We start from the raw sequence: 22,586 nt of genomic DNA on the forward strand, positions 1-22,586 counted from the left end.
ACCAGAAAGGGAGGATTTCATGACACCAAATGGGTCGTAAATTGTTCATTTATTTAAATATTAATTAAATTGGTGGGAAATTTTGACCTATGGTTGTCTTTATTTGGGCAGGGAAAATAGCCCATTCTAATGACATGACAATTGTGATATCAAAACCGGCGCGAAACAGTCCATTTCCACTATCAAATGGTTCAACTTGCTCTGAGCACAATGGGACTTAACAGTGGAGGTCATCAGTCCCCTAGAACTTAGAACTACTTAAACGTAACTAACCCAAGGACATCACACACATCCATGCCTAAGGTAGGATTCGACCTACGACTGTAGCGGTCGAGCAGTTCCAGACTGAAGTGCCTAGAACCACTCGGCCACTCCGGTTGGCTTCCACTATCCTACCAAATTAATTCTTTAACAATTTAGAGGAAACAAGGTAACGAAAAAAGCTCTGGAAAGTGCAAGTCAGATCGATTGCCTAAAACACTCACCACCACCTTATGACGGTTCTTATTCGTAATAAAACATTTGAGAATCATGTACATGTAATTTCCAGATCAAGTAATTAAATTTCTGACACAAATGGATTGTAGTGCTAAATATATCTGAGGTCTTCTATACACCGACGTTTGAAAAGACAAACAACCTCCTCCACCACAATGTTCCCACCAAACATATCTGGCGAAACAAGTCACACTCACGATCACAAAATGTGTTCCGTCTGTCCACTGTAGGGGACAACTCGCCGGCCATACCAGATGCTCAGAGACCAGAGAGACTGTCACCACTAATGCCCAGCCATCAACTGATCAATTTATATGGGGGAAAAATCGTCCAGCACAAACACTCACCATATTGAATCTTCTCAAATTTCCACTTAAGAACTGAAGAATACACGCAACCAACATGCCCACTTCAGTTCCTGCTCAACCAGCATACTGGTTAGTTCACTACTCAGACAACCAGAAGGCATTGCAGGGAGTTGTCCCTGCAGATGTGGTTAAGAGCCGACTAGCCAGATCCTTTCTTTGTAACTAAATGGTCAGCATAGCCTAAGTCACGGATTCAGGTCAGCCAAATCCCCATGATCAGCCCTGTCACTGGCTGTCGCACACTGTGAGACAAGCAGGTATGGCTTGGACTTATGGCTCTAACTGTAACTGCATGCCGGCTCATGTGCCCAAGCAGTTCTAGGCTCTTCAGTCTGGACCCGCGCGTCTGCTACGGTCGCAGGTTCGAATCCTGCCTCGGGCATGGATGTGTGTGATGTCCTTAGGTTAGTTAGGTTTAATTAATTCTAAGTTCTAGGCGACTGATGGCCTCAGAAGTTAAGTCGGATAGTACTCAGAGCCATTTGAACCATTTGAGTAGTGGGCAGAGTTTACAGTGGCTCCACGTTCGAGAAAATCAATAAGAAGCACATCTTGCATATCCCAAAACACTGTCGCCATCAACATCAACAACGTTTCCAAACATTTTCTTGGATTTTGGGGGAACTTTGTATGCCCCTACTCCATGAACTGTAGTTCTGTCTCGCAATTGACGTGTTTCACCCAAGTCTTGTCACCAGTTACGATTCGACCCAGTAGTGAATCACCACGTTTGTGGTAGGCCTCCAGAAATGTCAACATTGCCCCCATTCGCTGTTCTTCACGGTACTCTGTAAGCATTTTGAACACCCATCGTGCACAAAATTTGTGGTAGCCTAGCTTCTGAGTGACCGTTTCAAACAACAAAGTCTGTGAAACTTGTGGAAAAGAAAGGGAAAGCTCCATTATTGTGAAGCGACGATTTTCACGAATCGTTTCATCAACTTTAGTGACAAGATCGTTAGTCACAATGCTCGGGCGTCCACTCTTCTCTTCATCATGAACGTTGGTTCAGCCATTTCAAAACCGAATGCACCATTTCCAGATGGAACATTTACTCATTACGTTGTTTCCGTACACTTCGTACAGTTCACGATAAATTTCTATAGGTTTTAGGTTTTTTGACAACAAAGACCGTATCACAGAACGCACCTCACAACTGGCGTGATTTTCGATTGCAGCGCACATTTCAAATTCGAATATCTAAAAACCAGACGCGCAGAGACGTTCCCACTGTCGTGGAAGGATGCCGACTGAGCTGCTGAGCACGCACTTACCAGCGACGTCAGATGGAAACGTTCCCTACTTTCTTAATAGCCCTCGTACGTTTGCTGTGGCCAGAAACGTTAATTTGAGCATAGACATTGTGGAATAATTAAAAGTCTGCATAAAGTCTGTCAGCTTTTAAATAATCAGTTTTCTGAATATAGTAAATTAAAAGTTTTTATTGGTTTCTTTCACTTTTCTTTGCATCGTTTAAGGTTAGTCGGCCAAACCTCTCCTGATCATTCAATTTCTATATGTAAAAGTATGGCAATAATTGTTGCAGCTAGTGCATGCATTACACTCTGCATGGATCGCAGTATTGCTTTTTGAAATATTTTAGCATGTTTCTGGTCACGCAGTGCAGCGTCAAGATGAGGTAAGTTGTCTGCTGTGCACAGGAGAATGGCAGAAGAGTTGTTCGGATACGTTAGAGGATATTTTAATACTCACAGTTAGACAGTGAGAATTGATTTCTTTATAATTCGTAGAGTAGTAATTTTTTTCTGTTCCTATTTCTCCTTGCTTTTTTTGTCAATCAGAATACTATCATTGTCAGAGACGGATTGTCACACACACAATTCTGTACATGTCTTTAAAATAATTAAAACAAATAATTAAAACAAAATGTCAATTTGGTTTTCAGAAACGCTATTCAACAGAAAATGCCATATATGCTTTCACTGATCAAATATCAAATGCACTGAAGAACCTAACATCACCTATGGGGAAAATTTTGTGATTTGTCAAGTTTGATAAGCTTAAGTATTGTGGTACGAATGGGACAGTGCACAAATCCATTTTTAACAGGAAGAATGCAGAAGGTTGAAATTAACACTGCAGATATTCTGCAAAAATCGGCTTTGTCCTCTAACTGGGGAGGTATCAAGAATGGTCTCCCACAGGGTCCAGTCTTGAGTCTGTTATTGTTCTTGATATATCTTAATGAGTTGCCACTCTAAATTCATGAAGATGCAAAGCTAGTTCTTTTTGCCAATGATACAAGTATAGTAATCACACCCAACAGACAAGAATCAGCTCTGGAAATTGTAAATAATGCCCTTAAGAAAATTGTTAAGTGGTTATCTGCAAATGAACTCTCACTAAATTTTTAAAACACACGGTATATACTGTTCTGTGCAGCAAACAGCATAATACCATTGATAAATACAGTCTATGAACACAAGTCTGTTGCTGAGACAGAATATTCAAAATTTCTGGGTGTGTGCATTGATGAGAAATTGAATTGGAAGAAACACATCGATGGTTTGCTGAAACAGTTAGGTTAAGCTACTTATGCTATGTGGGATATTGAAAATTTTGATGATACACACATCAGTATATTAGCCTACTATGCCTATTTTCATTCACTACTTTCATATGCCATCATATTTTGGGGTCATTCATCATTAAGAGAAAAGGTATTCATTGTGTAAAAGCGTGTTTATCAGAATAATAACTGCAGCCCACCCAAGATCACCTTGCTGACATTTACATAAGGAACTCTGGATATTCATAGTGCTTTCCCAATACGTATATTCACTTCTGAAATTTGTTATTAATAATTCATCCAAATTCAAAGATAACAGCGAAGTGCATAGCCATAACACTAGAAGAAAGGATGATCTTCACTATTCTCAGTTAAGTAAGGGGTGAACTTTGCTGCCAGAAAAATCTTTATGTATGTATGTTTGTATATATCTCCACTTACAGCGGCTTTTTTTTTCAAAATCGCGAGATGAGACTTTTGTACACAACCACAACTGTGGCCACATTTTCGACCGTCCAACTGCTCATCCGCAATCTTAAGCACTCAAATGATGATTTGCAGTCATGATGCGATACCACATGGAATTCCACAACAATCAAATCCACAACAAGCTTCGACATACAGCGTACTTGCAGGAGCTCTCGATTGCATTCACAGCGTTGATGTACAGATTCCGCTGCAGTTAACACGTCCGGCCCTCCTTTTGCTATCATTGGTCGGGTGCTCCGTAGCAGTCGTCCAACATAAAATTAATTGTTGAAACAACTTATAATAATATAGGCAGGTAATGCATTCAACAACCGCCAATATTTCAAAAGGTGAGCATCTGTCATTTTCATGGCAGCCATGTAATGAGACACTGCGTGTAAGAAAATTTGTCGTTTATATCGAGTGTGCGTTTTTTTTTTATTTACATGTCTAGATCCATAGGACCAATTCACGAGCAAATCTCCAAGTTCATGGAACGTGTCAGTACATGAAATTACAATATAAAAGTAATAACAGATAAACTAAATGTTATGAACCCAAAAAACGTCAACCCATCAATTAAACTAAACGCAACCAACAATATAACATAAGAATCAACTTAATTTTTCAACGAACTCCTCAAAAGATTAGAAGGGGTGACCCATGACGAAACTCTTCAGTTTCGATTTGAAAGCGCGTCTATTACTTCTAACATTTTTTGAATTCTTGTGGTAGCTTGCTGAAAATGGATGCAGCAGTATACTCCAGATCTCTGCACATGGGTTAAGGAAGTGCGGTCCAAATGCAGATTAATTGAGTGAAAGCTGCTAATTCTTGGGAATAACCTGATATTGTTAACAAGAAACGACAGTAAAGAATACACAGCGTGGTCCATTGATAGTGACCGGGCCAAATGTCTCACGAAATAAGCATCAAACGCAAAAATTACAAAGAACGAAACTCGTCTAGCTTGAAGGGGGAAACCAGATGGCACTATGTTTGACCGACTACATGGCGCTGCCATATGTCAAACTGCGTTTTTTTTAAAAATAGGAACCCCATTTTTTATCACATACTCGTGTAGTACGTAAAGAAATGTGAATGTTTTTATTGGACCACATTTTTCGTTTTGTGATAGATGGTGCTGTTATAGTTACAAATATATGGCTCTCAATGTTAGACGAACATTTGGTAACAGGTAGGTTTTTAAAAAAATAAATTACAGAACGTAGGTACGTTTGAACATTTTATCTGGTTTCCCCCTTCAAGCCAGACAAGTTTCGTTCTTTCTATTTTTCGTTTGACGCTAATTTCGTGGGATATTTGGCCCAGTCACGATCAATGGCCTATCCTGTATATATTGAGGGGGCAAAGTCAAACTACCCAGACAGCGGTCGACAAGAGGTTCGCGAATTTACACCAATAACTGCCCGAACAGCCCGTTTCTGAGCCAAAGATATCCGTTTATAAAGGGAAGAGTTACCCTAGAATATAATACTAAATGTCATAAACGAATGAAAATAAGGAAAGTAGACTAATTTTCCTGTCGAATGATCACTTACTTTGTATACCGTTCAAATGGTAGTTTACTATCTAGCTGAACACCTAGAAATTTCAAATTTTCAGTTTCACTAATCATATTCCGTGAAATTAAAACGTCGGGTTTTGTTGAATTGTGTCATAAACTGTAAAAACTGAGTATTACTGTGATTTAACTTTCGTTTTTTTTCTACAAGCCACGAACTTATGTCATAAACTGCACTATTTGAAAGAGAGCCAATGTTGTACACAACATCCTTTACTACGGTGTCATCACCAAACAGAAATATCTTAGAATTAACTGTAATACTAGAGGGCATATCATTTATATAAATGAGGAACAAGTGTGGCCCCAACACTGATCCATGGGGCACACCCCATTTGACCCCCACTCATCTAATGACAGTCATTCTCAACACTATGAACAATGACTGTCTGTTGTTAATGTAAGAGATGAACCAATTGTGAGCTACTCGCTGTTTTCTGTAATGGTCCAACTTCTGGAGAAACATTTTGTGATCTACACAATGAAATACCTTAATTAAATCAAAAAATATGCCTAACATTCAGAACCTTTTGTTTAATTCATCCTATACCTGAGCGAGAAAAGAGAATATAGCATTTTCATTTGTTAAACGACTTCTGAAGCCGAACTGTACATTTGATAGCAAATTATGTGATATAAAATTATCAATTATCCTTACATACACAGCCTATTCAATAACTTTTGCAAACACAGTTGACATAGAAATAGGTCTAAAATTGTCTACATTATCCCTTTCTCCCTTTTTATAAGGCGACTTTACGACTGAGTACTTTAATCGTTCAACAGACTGGTCATTCTTAAAGGGATTATTATACATACGCCTTATTTTGATCGTTGGTCTGAGTAGTCCTGCCTACCGGCTGTTTAAATTACCTTGCACAGCGATCCATCGTCGGATTTGAGGCTTGAAAATGATGGGGTGTAACCTGTCGAAATATAGGCAGTTGTTGAAGATGTCACCCAGCTGAATTCCAATAAATAATTGAACTTTTTATAAGCCGTCAGAAACTCAAGTTTCACTTTAAGTTACGCGTTTTCCATTGATGTGACAAAAGTCATGGATAGCGATATGCACATATACCTATGGAGGTGATGTTGTTATTGTTGTTGTCTTCAGTCCTGAGACTGGTTTGATGCAAGCTCTCCATGCTACTCTATCCTGTGCAAGCTGCTACATCTCCCAGTACCTACTGCAACCTACATCCTTCTGAATCTGCTTAGTGTATTCATCTCTTGGTCTCCCTCTATGATTTTTACCCTCCACGCTAGCCCTCCAATGATAAATTTGTGATCCCTTGATGCCTCAAAACATGTCCTACCAACCGATCCCTTCTTCTAGTCAAGTTGTGCCACAAACTTCTCTTCTCCCCAATCCTATTCAATACCTCCTCATTAGTTACGTGATCTACCCATCTAATCTTCAGCATTCTTCTGTAGCACCACATTTCGAAAGCTTCTATTCTCTTCTTGTCCAAACTAGTTATCGTCCATGTTTCACTTCCATGCATGGCTACACTCCAAACAAATACTTTCAGAAACGACTTCCTGATACATAAATCTATATTCGATGTTAACAAATTTCTCTTCTTCAGAAACGCTTTCCTTGCCGTTGCCAGTCTACATTTTATATCCTCTCTACTTCGACCATCATCAGTTATTTTACTTCCTAAATAGCAAAACTCCTTTACTACTTTAAGTGTCTCATTTCCCAATCTAATTCCCCCAGCATCACCCAATTTAATTTGACTACATTCCATTATCCTCGTTTTGCTTTTGTTGATGTTCATCTTATATCCTCTTTTCAAGACACTGTCCATTCCGTTCAACTGCTCTTCCAAGTCCTTTGCCGTCTCTGACAGAATTACAATGTCATCAGCGAACCTCAAAGTTTTTATTTCTTCTCCATGAATTTTAATACCTACTCCAAATTTTTCTTTTGTTTCCTTTACTGCTTGCTCAATATACAGATTGAATAACATCGGGGAGAGGCTACAACCCTGTCTCACTCCTTTCCCAACCACTGCTTCCCTTTCATGCCCCTCGACTCTTATGACTGCCATCTGGTTTCTGTACAAATTGTAAATAACCTTTCGCTCCCTGTATTTTACCCCTGCCACCTTCAGAATTTGAAAGAGAGTATTCCAGTCAACATTGTCAAAAGCTTTCTCTAAGTCTACAAATGCTAGAAACGTAGGTTTGCCTTTTCTTAATCTTTCTTCTAAGATAAGTCGTAAGGTCAGTATTGCCTCACGTGTTCCAACATTTCGACGGAATCCAAACTGATCCTCCCCGAGGTCCGCATCTACCAATTTTTCCATTCGTCTGTAAAGAATTCGCGTTAGTATTTTGCAGCTGTGACTTATTAAACTGATAGTTCGGTAATTTTCACATCTGTCAGCACCTGCTTTCTTTGGGATTGGAATTATTTTATTCTTCTTGAAGTCTGAGGGTATTTCACCTGTCTCATACATCTTGCTCACCAGGTGGTAGAGTTTTGTCATGTCTGGCTCTCCCAAGACCGTCAGTAGTTCTAATGGAATGTTGTCTACTCCGGGGCCTTGTTTCGACTCAGGTCTTTCAGTGCTCTGTCAAACTCTTAACGCAGTATCTTACCTCCCATTTCGTCTTCATCTACATCCTCTTCCATTTCCATAATGTTGTCCTCAAGTACATCGCCCTTGTATAAACCTTCTATATACTCCTTCCACCTTTCTGCCTTCCCTTCTTTGCTTAGAACTGGATTGCTATCTGAGCACTTGATATTCATACACGTGGTTCTCTTCTCTCCAAAGGTCTCTTTAATTTTCCTGTAGGCAGTATCTATCTTACCCCTAGTGAGATAAGCTTCTACATCCTTACATTTGTCCTCTAGCCATCCCTGCTTAGCCATTTTGCACTTCCTGTCAATCTCATTTTTGAGATGTTTGTATTCCTTTTTGCCTGCTTCATTTACTGCATTTTTATATTTTCTCCTTTCATCAATTAAATTCAATATTTCTTTTGTTACCCAAGGATTTCTAGCAACCCTCGTCTTTTTACCTACTTTATCCTCTGCTGCCTTCACTACTTCATCCCTCAGAGCTACCCATTCTTCTTCAACTGTTTTCTTTCCCCCATTGCTGCCAATTGTTCCATTATGCTCTCCTTGAAACTCTGTACAACCTCTGGTTCTTTCAGCTTATCCAGATCCCATGTCCTTAAATTCCCACCTTTTTGCAGTTTATTCAGTTTTAACCTACAGGTCATAACCAATAGATTGTGGTCAGAGTCTACATCTGCCCCTGGAAATGTCCTACAATTTAAAACCTGGTTGCTAAATCTCTGTCTTACCATTATATAATCTATCTGATACCTTTTAGTATCTCCAGGATTCTTCCATGTATACAACCTTCTTTTATGATTCTTGAACCAAGTGTTAGCTATGATTAAGTTATGCTCTGTGGAAAATTCTACCAGACGGCTTCCTCTTTCATTTCTTAGCCCCAATCCATAATCACCTACTATGTTTCCTTCTCTCCCTTGTCCTACTGACGAATTCCAGTCACCCATGACTATTAAATTTTCGTCTCCCTTCACTACCTGAATAATTTCTTTTATCTCATCATACATTTCATCAATTTCTTCATCATCTGCAGAGCTAGTTGGCATATAAACTTGTACTACTGTCGTAGGCATGGGCTTTGTGTCTATCTTGGCCACAATAATGCGTTCACTATGCTGTTTGTAGTAGCTTACCCGCACTCCTATTTTCCTATTCATTATTAAACCTACTCCTGCATTACCCCTATTTGATTTTGTATTTAGAACCCTGTATTCGCCTGACCAAAAGTCTTGTTCCTCCTGCCACCGAACTTCACTAATTCCCACTATATCTAACTTTAACGTATCCATTTCCCTTTTTAAATTTTCTAACCTACCTGCCCGATTAAGGGATCTGACATTCCACGCTCTGATCCGTAGAATGCCAGTTTTCTTTTTCCTGATAACGACGTCCTCCCGAGTAGTCCCCGCCCGGAGATCCGAATGGGGGACTATTTTACCTCCGGAATATTTTACCCAAGAGGACGTCATCATCATTTAGTCATACAGTAAAGCTGCATGTCCTCGGGATAAATTACGGCTGTAGTTTCCCCTTGCTTTCAGCCGTTCGCAGTACCAGCACAGCTAGGCCGTTTTGGTTAATGTTGCAAGGCCAGATCAGTCAATCATCCAGACTTTTGCCCCTGCAACTACTGAAAAGGCTGCTGCTCCTCTTCAGGAACCACATGTTTGTCTGGCCTATCAACAGATACCCCTCCGTTGTGGTTGCACCTACGGTACGGCCATCTGTATCGCTGAGGCACGCAAGCCTCCCCACCAACGGCAAGGCCCATGGGTCATGGGGGGATGGTGGTGATACACGAGGTATAAAAGGACACTGCACTGCGGAGCAGTCATTTGTACTCACATGTTTAATGTGAAAAGATAATCGATATTATTATGGCCACACGACGGGAATTAACAGACTTAGACCGCGGAATGGTGGTTGGAGCTAAACACGTGGAACAATCCATTTCGGAAATCGTTAGGGAATTTTTTATACAGAGATCCACAGTGGAAATAGTGTGCTGAGAATACCAAATTTCAGGCATTACCTCCCAGCACAGACAACTCAGTGGCCGACGGCATTCACTTAACGACCAAGAGCAGCGTCGTTTGAGTAGCGTTGTCGATGCTAACAGACAAGCAACACTGTGTGGGAAAACTGCAGAAATTATTGTGGGACTTGGACAGTGCGGCGAAATTTGTTGTTATTGCGCTATGGCAGCAGACTGACGGCGCGAGTGCCTTTGCTAACAGCGCAACATCGCCTGCAGCACTTCTTCTGGGCTCATACCGGCTGGACAGTATGGAAAACCGTGGCCCGGCAGACGAGTCCCTATTACAGTAGGTAAAATCTAATTGTAGGTTTCGAGTGTGGCGTAGACCCGACTAAGCCACAGACCCAAGTTGTCAACAAGGCACCGTGCAAGTTGGTGGTGGGTCCATAACGGTATGGTGGGGTGTTGTATTATTATTGGATTTCAGCTACTTTGCATGTGAGATATTTGTCATATAAGAAAAGGGCAACCAACGAGCTGTAGTTCGCAAAGATGCTAAGCATCACTGCGCGACAGTAAAGAGATGATTTTTTTTATGTGCGCCTATATCCAGCGACAAAATACTCTAAATAAACATTACGACCCACTGGGCCCAGATATTTAAAATCATTGCCGCAGCGCTTGATAGCAATAATCTGCCAAACAGAAGAAATAATAATCTATCTTCTGTTAAGAAATATTCTAGAGACTTCATTATCCCTTGTACTTTTGGTCGCCGACAAGTTAAGACGTTGCTACAAGTTGTATTTTTATTTTGTGTAAAAACAATGTGAAACGACGAACAAACATTTCGGTGACTCGGGTGTGGATACAATGTACTTAGGCACACGCAAGGAGATTTAATTTTAAGAAGGAACGAACTGACAAAGCAGCGATTACGGGACTGTGCCATTCACAAAAGAAATACCAGATGTCATTCATGCATTTGTTGTGCATTTGTCAATGTGTAGAAGTTTGAAGCCGATTTGTTCAAAATATATTAATATTTTACGACGCAGTAATGTTCTTCTTATTCTTTTCTTTCACTAACCAAAAATGATGTTCAAATTGTATATTATCTTTACGCGGCGTCTCGATTATATTTGGGAGACCACTAATGTGTTCGACTTCCGATCTGTTAATCTTTCTCTTACAAAATTCCACTAATTTGCTTTCACTTCCATTTTTATATTCAAATAGTTCCCTTAGGTTTTTTCATCGAAGATTCTGATTGCGCGAGGGCAGCCCGGGTCAAAAGGTCAATTATTCGCGTAATCAATCCGTACGTCTCCTGAACACAATCGAGAACCGACGCATCGGTGATCAATTAATAATCTCTCTCTCTCTTTTAAAGTCGTACTAAAATACGGCCACACAGGATAGCCGTAAGTACGCAATCTAGCGTTAGGTTGCATTTTGTCAGTAAATATTACCAACCAACAGTTACAGCATCACTATTATTAATAAGCAAGTTCCTAACGCCAGAGTGTGAACCGATCATTGACTGGAAGTGGGTATGTTCGGCTGCTAGGAGAACATTTACAGTCATTCATGGACTTCTGGAATCCAAACAACTATGGAACTTTTATAGATGACAAGGCACCAAGTCACAAGGCCAAAATTGTTCATAATTGGTTTGAAGAACATTCTGAACGATTTGAGCGAATCAAACGGCCAACCAGATCGCCCGACGTGAATCCCAGCCAACATTTATGAGGTCATTTCGTGCACAAAATCCTGCACCAATAACGTCTTCGCAATTACGAACGGCTGTTGAGGCAGCGTGGCTCAATATTTCTGTAGGGGACTTTTAACGACTTTTCGAGCCTATTCCACGTCGAGTTTTGGACTACGTCGGGCAAAAGGATTTCCAATGTGATATTAGCAGATATCTAGTGAGTTTCGTCATCTCAGAGTATGTAGTCTGTGAATATTTATATGTTTTCGTATTGATGCTTCAGACGTGAACCGAAAAAAAATTATTGGAGCGGAATGAGCAGTGGTAAAAAATTTCTTTTTTTAAGAGCGGGCTGCAGCGCGTTGTGTGAAGCAGTCGCCCTCCGTTTCTGTCAGTGGCGCCGCTGTGATAATCGCAGCTTTTGTGTCCCCCTCTGGAGGGAAAGCGGAAAGGATGCCTGTTCACGTGCATTTAAGGGGGCGCTATCAGCTCGGCATGGGGTCAGTCGCAGTAAGGCTAGGTCAGACTCTCGTCACCAGTTGCTGGTCTGTCTCTCGTTCGCATTTGTGCGGCAGTTAGTGTCTGTCTGTCGTCGGAGTGCTAGTATGTCTGTCGTTTGGATCAAACTTTACAGCCAGAAAATGAGAGTCTTGCCACTCCTCAAGTAACAGAGCTCAGCTAGTGGTCGCCCGGTCGCGGCTGAGTTCCTGCATCTGAGTCTGCGCGTTAGGCCGCCAGTCTGCTCGAGTTGCTCGGGCAACGGTCACTGGCAGTTGGATCGGTCGGTTGGTCGGTCGCGCACTGATGACAGGAGATGACTTTTCCGCCTTGAGCGTCGACGCATGTGAGGTTCCCACGTGAGTCCAGTGGGCAGCGCCGTATAGAAAGGGGCAGTGGGTTCGCGGTTCACACGAGAGCAGCAGGAGCGGAACCACGTCATCGGGCTGGCTGGGGCGAGCTGCGACGCCGTAAGACGGGGGATCGGCGCGCCTTCCCGCGTCCGTTGAAGCGGCTGGCAGCGGGCGGTTCGGGAGAGCGTTGGGGATGCTGCGCCAGTTTGTTAGAAGTTAAGTGGTTGGAGATATGTTGTTTCATTTACTTGTTAAATTCTACTTGTTTTCTTGGTGAGGTCACCAGCCGCTATGTTTTGGGGTCGCCCGACTATTATTCTACGTTTTGCCACCCGTGGGAAGGTGGTTATTGTGAACTGAGTGGTCCTTTTTTTCTCTTGTGGAATTGGGGAGGTTTAGAGCAAGCAGCGGTTCGGGTTGTTTAGTACCCCTCCCTGTCAATGTGCCATACGTTAATAGCTACCTCTGTCATGTTTGTCGGATTCGGTGTTAACGAATTTATTGCTCAAAGGCCGAATTCCTGAAATATGTCTTTATATTTCCTATCATCTTGTGAGGTGGTATATGTGTAATGTAGAGCATGTTGTACATCTTATGTAAGCCTGCATTTTATGGGTTTTATTTAAATAGTCATTTTAGGTTATAAGGTTTCCAACCTTATACTGTAAAAAAAAGACAAATTGCACTTTCGGTGGAAAATAATGAGTGTTGTACCATTTCCATCCCTCTTGCGGGGTGCATAGTTTACGTGTTTGTGTGAGTTGTTAAAATTTTTTTTTAGTTTAACGTAATCTGGTGTGTTGCAGATTTGCACCAGTGTACTCTTTCAGAGGTTGTAGTGAGCGGTCATGACTACGGCTGGGAGCCGGCAAGCTTCTCAGCCCGAAGGCTCATACTGTTAATATTGTTTCTTCGCCCTGTAAATAAAATTGTGCTTTTCTGCTTATAATTTTAAATATGTTTTGGAAAAGCTTTTAGGAATAAAATTCACATTTGTTAAAAGTAATTTCATTTTCCATCACTTACTTCCTGGCAACCTAGTGTGTTTAGATGTGTTAATGTTCTTGATGAATCGCTAGTAAATAAAGTAAACTCTTTCAGAAAAGATCGATCCACGCTCCCGTATTGAGACAGGAATCGTGTGCTGGGAGGTGTCTCGCTTGCTCACCTGACGATGCGTCGCCTCCAGAGCGGCGCGGTGCGCGGTGGCCGCCGCCAGCAGCTGCGCTGCGCCGCCCCCGCCGCCCCCCGCTCTGGGGACGAGGTCTGCCACGCACAGGCGGCCCCCGGCGGCCACGCACTCGTCGTAGTCTCCCAGCAGCCGCGTGTTCCCCGACAGCACGCCTGGTGCCGGCTTGGCCCACGCGTCCGCCACTGCAAAGAGCACATACTGAACGTGCAGTCTCCCAAGCGCTGTAGCACTTGCACGCAGGTTATCTACGCTGCAGCTCAAGGACCCGCACCACAAAATATACTGGGCGTCTCAAACCTTTTGGGTCAAATTGAAACAGGTAACAGTGGGTCCACAACCGGTTATATTGAGATAGGGCACCAAAGGGCTGGAACGCATATTTGTTGTTGTGGACATGTAGAGTAGCCGAGAAGCCCCCGTACCTCTGTAATCACTGTTTAGTAGCAAATGTTGTTACACTGAAGCGCCAAAGAAACTGGTATAGGCATGCGTATTCAAATACAGAGATATGTTGAGAGGCAGCCCGTAGTGGCCGAGCGGTCCTAGGCGCTTCAGTCTGGAACCGCGCGACCGCTCCGGTCGCAGATTTGAATCCTGCACGGGCATGGCTGTGTGTGTTGTCCTTAGGTTAGTAAGGTTTAAGTAGTTCTAAGTTCTACGGGACTGATGACCTCAGATGTTAAGTCCGTAATGCTCAGAGCCATTTGACTCAGTTTGATATGTTGAGAGGGAACAGCTTGGTCCATCTCATTATAATTAGCTTGTTCCGTCGCTTTATATTAAATGATATAGATATTTGACTTGGAAGAGCATTTGAACGGAATGGACAATGTCTTGAAAGGATATATGATGAACATCAACAAAAACAAAACGAGGATAATAGAATGTAGACGAATTAAATCCGGTGATGCTGAGGGAATTGGATTAGGAAATGAGACAGTTAAAGTAGTAAAGGAGTTTTGCTATTTGGGGAGCAAAATAACTCATGATGGAGGAAATAGAGAGGATATAAAATGTAGACTGGCTATGGCAAGGAAAGCGTTACTGAAGAAGAGAAATTTGTTAACATCGAGTATAGATTTAAATGTCAGGAAGTCGTTTCTGAAAGTATTTGTATGGAGTGTAGCCATGTATGGAAGTGAAACGTGGACGATAAATAGTTTTGGACAAGAACAAAATAGAAGCTTTCGAAATCTGGTGCTACAGAAGGATGCTGAAGATTAGATGGGTAGATCATGTAAATAATGAGGAGGCACTGAATAGAATTTGGAGTAGAGGATTTTGTGGCACAACTTGACTAGAAGAAGGGATCGGTTGGTAGGACATGGTCTGAGGCATCAAGGGATCACCAGTTTAGTATTGCAGGGCAGCGTGGAGGGTAAAAATCGTAGAGGGACACCAAGAGATGAATACACTAAACAGATTCAGAAGGATGTAGGTTGCAGCACGTACTGGGAGATGAAGCAGCTTGCACAGGATAAAGAAGCATGGACAGCTGCATCAAACCAGTCTCAGGACTGAAGACCACAACAACAACAGATGTTTGAGATGTTTTCATTATTTTTCCAAATGTAAGAAATGTCATAACTTGAGTGAGGAAATGGACTATCTGTTTATTTAATTCATAATTACATAAATGCACTTCCTTTCCTTTATTCCTCTGCTTTGCCTTGGGTTAATTAATTTCGAGTTAAGAGTTCTTCTGTTCTTAGAAGCAAGGCAGAAGTTAGTTAGTGCCAACATAAATTTGGGATAAAGGCAGCGATGTTGCACGTGTTTGCCAGGGGTAGTTCGGGGATGGTAACTGGTACTCCTCCCCTCCAGGGCGCAGGAGAACTACCGGTGAGGGCCGCCATGACAGGGGCACTCTGGGGGAAGCTGTTGAACTGAGCGGACATAATCGAGGGCGATCTCCGTCTTTGCCGCCAAATCCTTTGTGGGATGAGGTATAATTTATTGTATTAATCCACTCTTTTTCAGGGTGGAAGTAGTTAGCATGTCATTACGACCATTCATTTTTTTTGAGGAATTTTGCTTGTAAAATTAAAATTTTCAGTTAGGGTTTCTTTTCCAGAGGTGAGGATGGGGTTTCACGTTATCCATTTGTACTAATACAATCACTTAGTACCATCAGCACACGAGAGCAGCAAGAGTATAAAAAACCATATAGTTCCACTTTTAGCAGTAGCGTTTTGCAATTTTAAATCTCTTACTGGTCTTGTTAAAGTAACATGGGGCCTCACGCAGCCTAGTTGGCTTAACACGTAGTCGTAACTGCTGATGAGAAATTTAGACCATGATTCCGTGTGAAACCTGCTAGGATATGCGTGTGTTTTGTGTGAGTTACTTAAGGCTCTAAGCGTGTGACGCAATTTTTTGGAAAATTCATAAATTTTGTGCACGGATCTTTTGATTAATGATTTTCCCTTTTGCAAGCAGCAACCTGGGGAAGGTTCCACGTTCTAACTAATTGGTAAAAAATAGGTTGTGCGACTGAATAATCATATAGACTGAAAACAAGAATGCACAATGGGGTAACTACAAAAAATTTGCCGTTGGTGTCGATCACCCACGGGAATTGCACCAGTTCATTCTTTGTGACGGTGAGGATGCTTGCGTGTGGCATAAATCGTTAATTTGCGTATGCCAAATTTTATAGGGTGTTTTATTTTTAAAGATATTGTTTTTTGTGTGTACGAGAGATGTTTATGTCTGCTTTGCCCCCCATCCCCAACCCCCGTTTTCCCGCCAAGAATCTTCGCTATAATTTTGAGTAAGGGAACGGTGCTGAGAAGTAATACAGAGAGTTACCATTGAGAAACCGAACCGCGGTTCATTAATTCATATCGATTCGGTCCAAGTAACAACATGGGGTGCGAATTTCAATCGCTGTCCAAGGAGACAGGGCTACAGATGCAGCAACGTAGATCCCTCCCCTTTCCCAGTGCACGATATTATAAACGAGACCAGATTTCTGATTGTATACGCACCTTCAGTGCGAGAGAGTGTTGAATAGACTTCTGATGATATGGGCACCTTCAGTGCTAGATAAGATAGAATTTGTCCATCTTTGCTTTGTTAATTGCAATTATGAAATCGCTTAAGTAGCGAGTAAAGGAAATGGACATAGGATTTGTAAAGTTTCTGGGTAAATAATAAATATATCATATGAATTTTATTTCATGGATTCAGTGGCTATTCCGAACACTCTCATCCTGTGTAGAAAATGGTTCAAATGGCTCTGAGCACTATGGGACTCAACTGCTGTGGTCATCAGTCCCCTAGAACTTTAAACTACTTAAACCTAACTAACCTAAGGACATCACACACATATCCATGCCCGAGGCAGGATTCGAACCTGCGACCGTAGCAGTCTCACGGTTCAGGACTGCGCGCCTAGAACCGCGAGACCACCGCGGCCGGCCATCCTGTGTAGACAACAACGTTAGTTCTAAATTGAAGTCAAGATAATCTGGCGGGAATGATAATTAACAAGGATAGAGAATATAGAGCATGTTCTAGCGTGGTAATTAATTACTTGCCCACTTGGTTGCTTGAGCCCTCCCCCCGCGCTATCCGCTGCGAAATCTTAACATGATAATCACTTAATCAAGCAAATATTAACTTCAGGCCGGTCCCCTTTCAATGAATCCTTCCGAGTTTTGAACCAAGCGGGTAAGCAGCGTGTATATGAGATGACTTGGCACACATGCAACCGGCATGCTCTAACATAGATTGGAAGAGCGAGAAAACAGATAACAACGGGGAAGGTAACCGTTCAATGTAAACAGGAAGAATACGGCGCTGCGATCAGCAACGCCTATATACGACGACAAATGTCTGGAGTATTGTTAGGTCGGTTACTGCTGCTACAATTCCTGGTTATCAACATTAATGTGAGTTCGAATGTGACATAATAGTCGGGGCACGAACAATGGGACACAGCATCTCAGAGGTAGCGATGAAGTGGGGATCTTTCCATACCACCATTTCACGAGTGTGCCATAAATATCAGGAATCCAGTAAAACATCAAACCTCCGACATCGCTGCGGCCAGAAAAAGATCCTGCAAGAACGGGACCAACAACGACTGAAGAGAATCATTCAACGTGACAGAAGCACAACCCTTCCGCAAATTGATGCATATTTCAATGCTGAGCCATAAACAAGTGTCAGGGCGTAAAACATTCAACGAAACATCATCGAAATTGGATTTCGGAGCCGAAGACCCACTCGTGTACCCTTGAGTATTTCACAACACAAAGCTTTAGACCCCGGCTGGGCCCGTCAAGACTGACATTGGACTGTTGATGACTGGAAACATGTTGCCTGGTCGGACGACTGTAGTTTGAAATTGTATCCAGTGGATGGACGTGTATGGGTATGCAGGCAATTTCATGAATCCATGGACCCTGCATGTCAGTAGGGGAAAGTTCAAGCTGGTGGAGGCTCTGTAATGGTATGGGACGTGTGCAGTTGGAGTGATATGGGCCCGCCGATAACTCTAGATACAACTTTGGCAGGTGATACGTACGTAAGCATCCTGTCTGATCACCTGCGCCCATTCGCGTAATCGCGAACTCCGACGGACTTGGGCTATTCCAGCAGGACACTGTGACACCCCACAAGTCCACAACTGCTACAGCAGTTCCTCCTGGAACACTCTTCTGAGCTTAAACTACTTCAGACATTAGTTGAGTCCATGCCACGTAGTGTTGCGGCACTTCCGCGTGTCCACGGCGACCCAGCACGATATTAGGCATGTGTACCAGTTTCTTTGGCTCTTCATTGTATTAGCTACGTTACTTCTTATCACTTGCTGGAGTTCATGTTTCCGCAGTCGCAGAAAAGATTTGTAGTCATGGCAGATGTGAGCAGTGATAGTTACAGTATTGAGGAACGCTTAGTAACAAGTGTGTGGTTGCACGATCGACAACACACAGGGCAGACAAGGAGACAGATTATGGGAGCATTCCAGGAAAGATTTAATAAGACTCCACCACGAAAAGCAACACATCGGGGTTAGGAAAGACGCACTTTTTCTTTTGGTAGAGTCAAAGACAGGGTGCAGGGTGGAAGGAAGAAGACTCGAGAAAAAGTATTTGCCGCAGTCTCTGCTTCGATTGAACAGCCTCCTATGACGTCAACAAGGAAAAATGCTTCGAATCTCGGTAGACAACAGTGCGAGATTACACGAAAAAAAAACCTTATGGTCAGACGTTTTCTAACGACATTCGTAAACGAGTAATCGGATGCAGACCAGAATGAGCATGTTTTAGCATGCTATGCTTTGTTAATTCCGTTTCCAAGTGTAGTGAACCGTGCCAAGGTTATGTTTTCGGATTAATGTGCCATTTATCGCAGCTCACGCGCATGTCCGAAGAATATTTTCGCTTGGGACAGAGAGAATCCTCACTACACAGTCGAGGTAGAAAAGAATCCGCATCACATAATGGTATTGGCACCAGTGACATCATAACGTCTGCCTGGACAGTACTTCTTTGAAGGGCCCGCGAATGGCGCATATTATTTACACATGTAACAAACATGCTAATAGCTTTATGAAAGGGGACTCACAGAATGCACAACATTGTGGCAAGACGGAATGCCTCCTCACTACGCTTAGGAGTGTGGGAGTTCCTCATTGAACACATTCCCAGGCGGTGGATATGCCGTGGTTCAACAGCAACACCAGCTCAATTGAAATGGCCACCAAGAAGTCCTGACCTCACCATACCTGACAACCTCTTATGGAAAGTTATTGAGGTACATGCATCTTCATGTCATTGTGCTACAACCGAAGAACTGCGCAGTGCTGCTGAGGATGCATTTCGAAGTGTAGCATCGGACATGCTCAAAAATATGTCAAGAAGAACATGGAAGCATATGGAAATGTGTTTACAGCACGATGGGGAGCATTTCGATGTGGTGGACACTTAATGCATAAGTATGTACTTGTGCTAAAACGGACCAAATCAGTCAGCCTTTGATACTAGAGGGTACTGGGACTTCACGCCCAGTGTATACACAGCGTACATCGCATAATAACAGTGCTCAGTAGCTCATAGTAACTGTTCAAAGTGACGACCGCAAATGTCAATGCTTGTATTACAAATGCGCAAAAAGTTCTGTTGTACTCTCTCAAAGACCCCTGGTGTCTGTTGTACCAAGAGACAGAGAGCTTGGACACTACCTAGCAAGCCTTCATCCAGTTTTACGGGTGTTTCATACACCAACGTCTTCCCGTAACCCCAGAGGAAAAAGTCCACAGGTGTGAGATATGGCGATTGCGCTAGCCATGGGACAGGACGCCCTCTTCCAATCCGACGATGAGGGTAAATGCTGTTCAGGCGCTCGTGGACATTAACACTGAAGTATGCTGGTGTACCGTCGTGATTGAACGACATCCTTTGGCGGACAACAAGGGGTACAGTCTCCAAGAACCGTAGAAGCACATCTCGCGGAAACCCTAGGCAACATCGTCCAGTCAAACGAGGATGCAGGAAATAAGGTCCTATTAGGCGAGCTTGGGCAGTGCCCGCCTATACGTTGATAGACAATCGTTGATAGTGGTCACCGATGGGGACGGTGTGGGGATTGTCCTCACTCCAGACTGTTGTGGCTTCTGAAAACACCATCACTTGAGAATGAGACCTCATCCGTGAACAATACAAACTGTACGAAGCTCGGCGCTACAACACTGAGGTAGACAATCCATTGACAGAAGAGTATGCGGGCTCAAAATATGTAGGTCCTAGTGCTTCCACACGTTCTTCATGATATGGATGGAATGTCTGTTCCTCCAGAACTCTCCTCACAGGCAAGTTGACGGCTTCTTGTTGCTGCGTGGTCGGCCACACGACCCAACACCACCTCTTCAAAGTCTGGTGTTTGGAGATGTCTTTGGCGCGAACATTGTCCGTCTCTCTGTCGAGTCTCTCGTATGTTGGTACCCACAGAGATGGACTTCTCTCAGTCTGCAGCTCGTGGTCTCGCGGTCGCGCTCTCGCTTCCCGAACAACGGGTCCCGGGTTCGATTCCTGGCGGGGTGAGGGATTTTCACCTGCCTCGAAATGACTGGGTGTTTGCGTTGTACTCATCATTTGATCATCATTCATGAAAGTGGCGAGACTGGACTGAGCAAATGTTGGGAATTTATACGGGCGCTGATAACCGCGCAGATGCCCCTCCCCCCCCCACCTCACACACACACATACACATATACCAAATTTCATCATCATCATCATCATCATAAACGTCTTGCAGCTACAATGACGCTTGTTGGGAAAGCGTTCTCTCTACATTCGCGCAGCTTTACGGGCGCAACGTCCTCGCGCAGCATACATTAAAGGCAAGTGTACCAACTCTTGCAAATTTCCATCTTTGATTACGTGTCATGCACTCTACACAATAACACACCGCACCGTGGACTCGTAACAAACTGTCTGATCCAATGGACAACTGACACCAGCTATAGTTGTATGCGTGCGGAACAAGTTAATGCGCCGGTGTGATGCATTAGGCCATCACGTGACACACACGCAATGAGCAAGTTGTGTACAGTATGTCTGGTGGTCAGGTGTGTAAGCTGTTTACCACCCGCCGCCTGTTCCAGAGTGCACAACGGACACACAGGATTTTGAGGGAATGCGGTGGAACTACATGTGCCATTGCAGTACATTCGGTCGTCGCCTTTAATAACCACTATGAGGTACGTTGTTGTTGGGCGATGTAAGCTGTGTATGATCCTAACACATAAATATGCATTTCCGATTACTTTTGTTTAAATTCTATATTATGGAAATGTCAGTAAACAAATCCTGAGTCACAATTTTTAAATAAAAACAACATTCTTATTATTTTTTATTCCTAATTACTGCTTCTATGTAAATGAGTATTGCGCATAAATTAAAATTGTGTATAAAAATATTATTATTATTATTATTATTCGAATTTGTCTAACTCAGGATCACATCATACAGCTGATCTATGACATCATATCATTTTCCTTTTTTTTTCTTCAAAATACTTCTTCATTCTTGGTCTTTGTTCTTCTCTTCTTCCTCTTCTGCCTGGCCCCATTCCTTCCCTTGAGTTTTTGTACCTATTCACTCGTTTTGTGTCTATGTTCTGCATCTTTGTTACTCCCAACTCCCATAGATCTCTTTTAACTTCTATACCTCAAGAAATTTGTGTTTTTGCTCCTTTCTCAAAGAAGTTGACTCTTTTTGTCTACTCTTTTTAAGTGGGCATAAAACGTAATTCTCCCCTTTGTCATTGGATCTGTTACATTCCCAGTCTTCTCATACTCCCTCTTGTTGCTCCTCCAGTTCTAAATCTCATTATCATATTTTGCACCCAATTTCTTTCGAACTATTCTTCTTTCCTTCTTCTCCAAATTATTTAAATGTTTGGCGGTGTTATGGCGAGGCGTTCTGAGGTACAATACACCCCGTGTTTATTACCACATTGTAATGACGCAGTTTTGTATTTTTAGATAAGAGTTTTTATTGTATTTGTTCTTTGTTAAGTGGAATGCCATTTCCATTTTTCTGGACACTTTCTTCAGAGCATTTGGCTGGATTCTTTCTCCAAAGTATTTAAATTTTGCATATTTCTTTATTTCTCCATATTTTGATCCATATATTTTCACGCGCCTTTATCATTCGTTATGTTTACGGTTTTCCGTAAAATAAAAATTTTAAACCAGTTTCTCTGCTACAGCTTGGAGAATGTTTAACTGTTTCGTTGCATCTTACAGGTTCTCTTATAAGACTGTTAAATCATCAGCGAAAAA

At 42.4% G+C, this 22,586-nt stretch overlaps 1 protein-coding gene across 1 annotated transcript in view; it reads right to left on the minus strand.

Annotated features, from left to right (window-relative positions):
• LOC126273232 (O-acyltransferase like protein-like) overlaps positions 1–22,586 on the minus strand; it is a 225,365-nt gene that overhangs the window by 126,735 nt on the left and 76,044 nt on the right. The window contains exon 2 of the mRNA XM_049976776.1: positions 13,766–13,971. Within this exon, the coding sequence (XP_049832733.1) occupies positions 13,766–13,971 (206 nt within the window). The remainder of the gene's footprint in view (positions 1–13,765; positions 13,972–22,586) is intronic.

Source organism: Schistocerca gregaria, chromosome 5, assembly GCF_023897955.1.
Source record: "Schistocerca gregaria isolate iqSchGreg1 chromosome 5, iqSchGreg1.2, whole genome shotgun sequence".
In the NCBI taxonomy this organism is placed as follows: domain Eukaryota; kingdom Metazoa; phylum Arthropoda; class Insecta; order Orthoptera; family Acrididae; genus Schistocerca; species Schistocerca gregaria.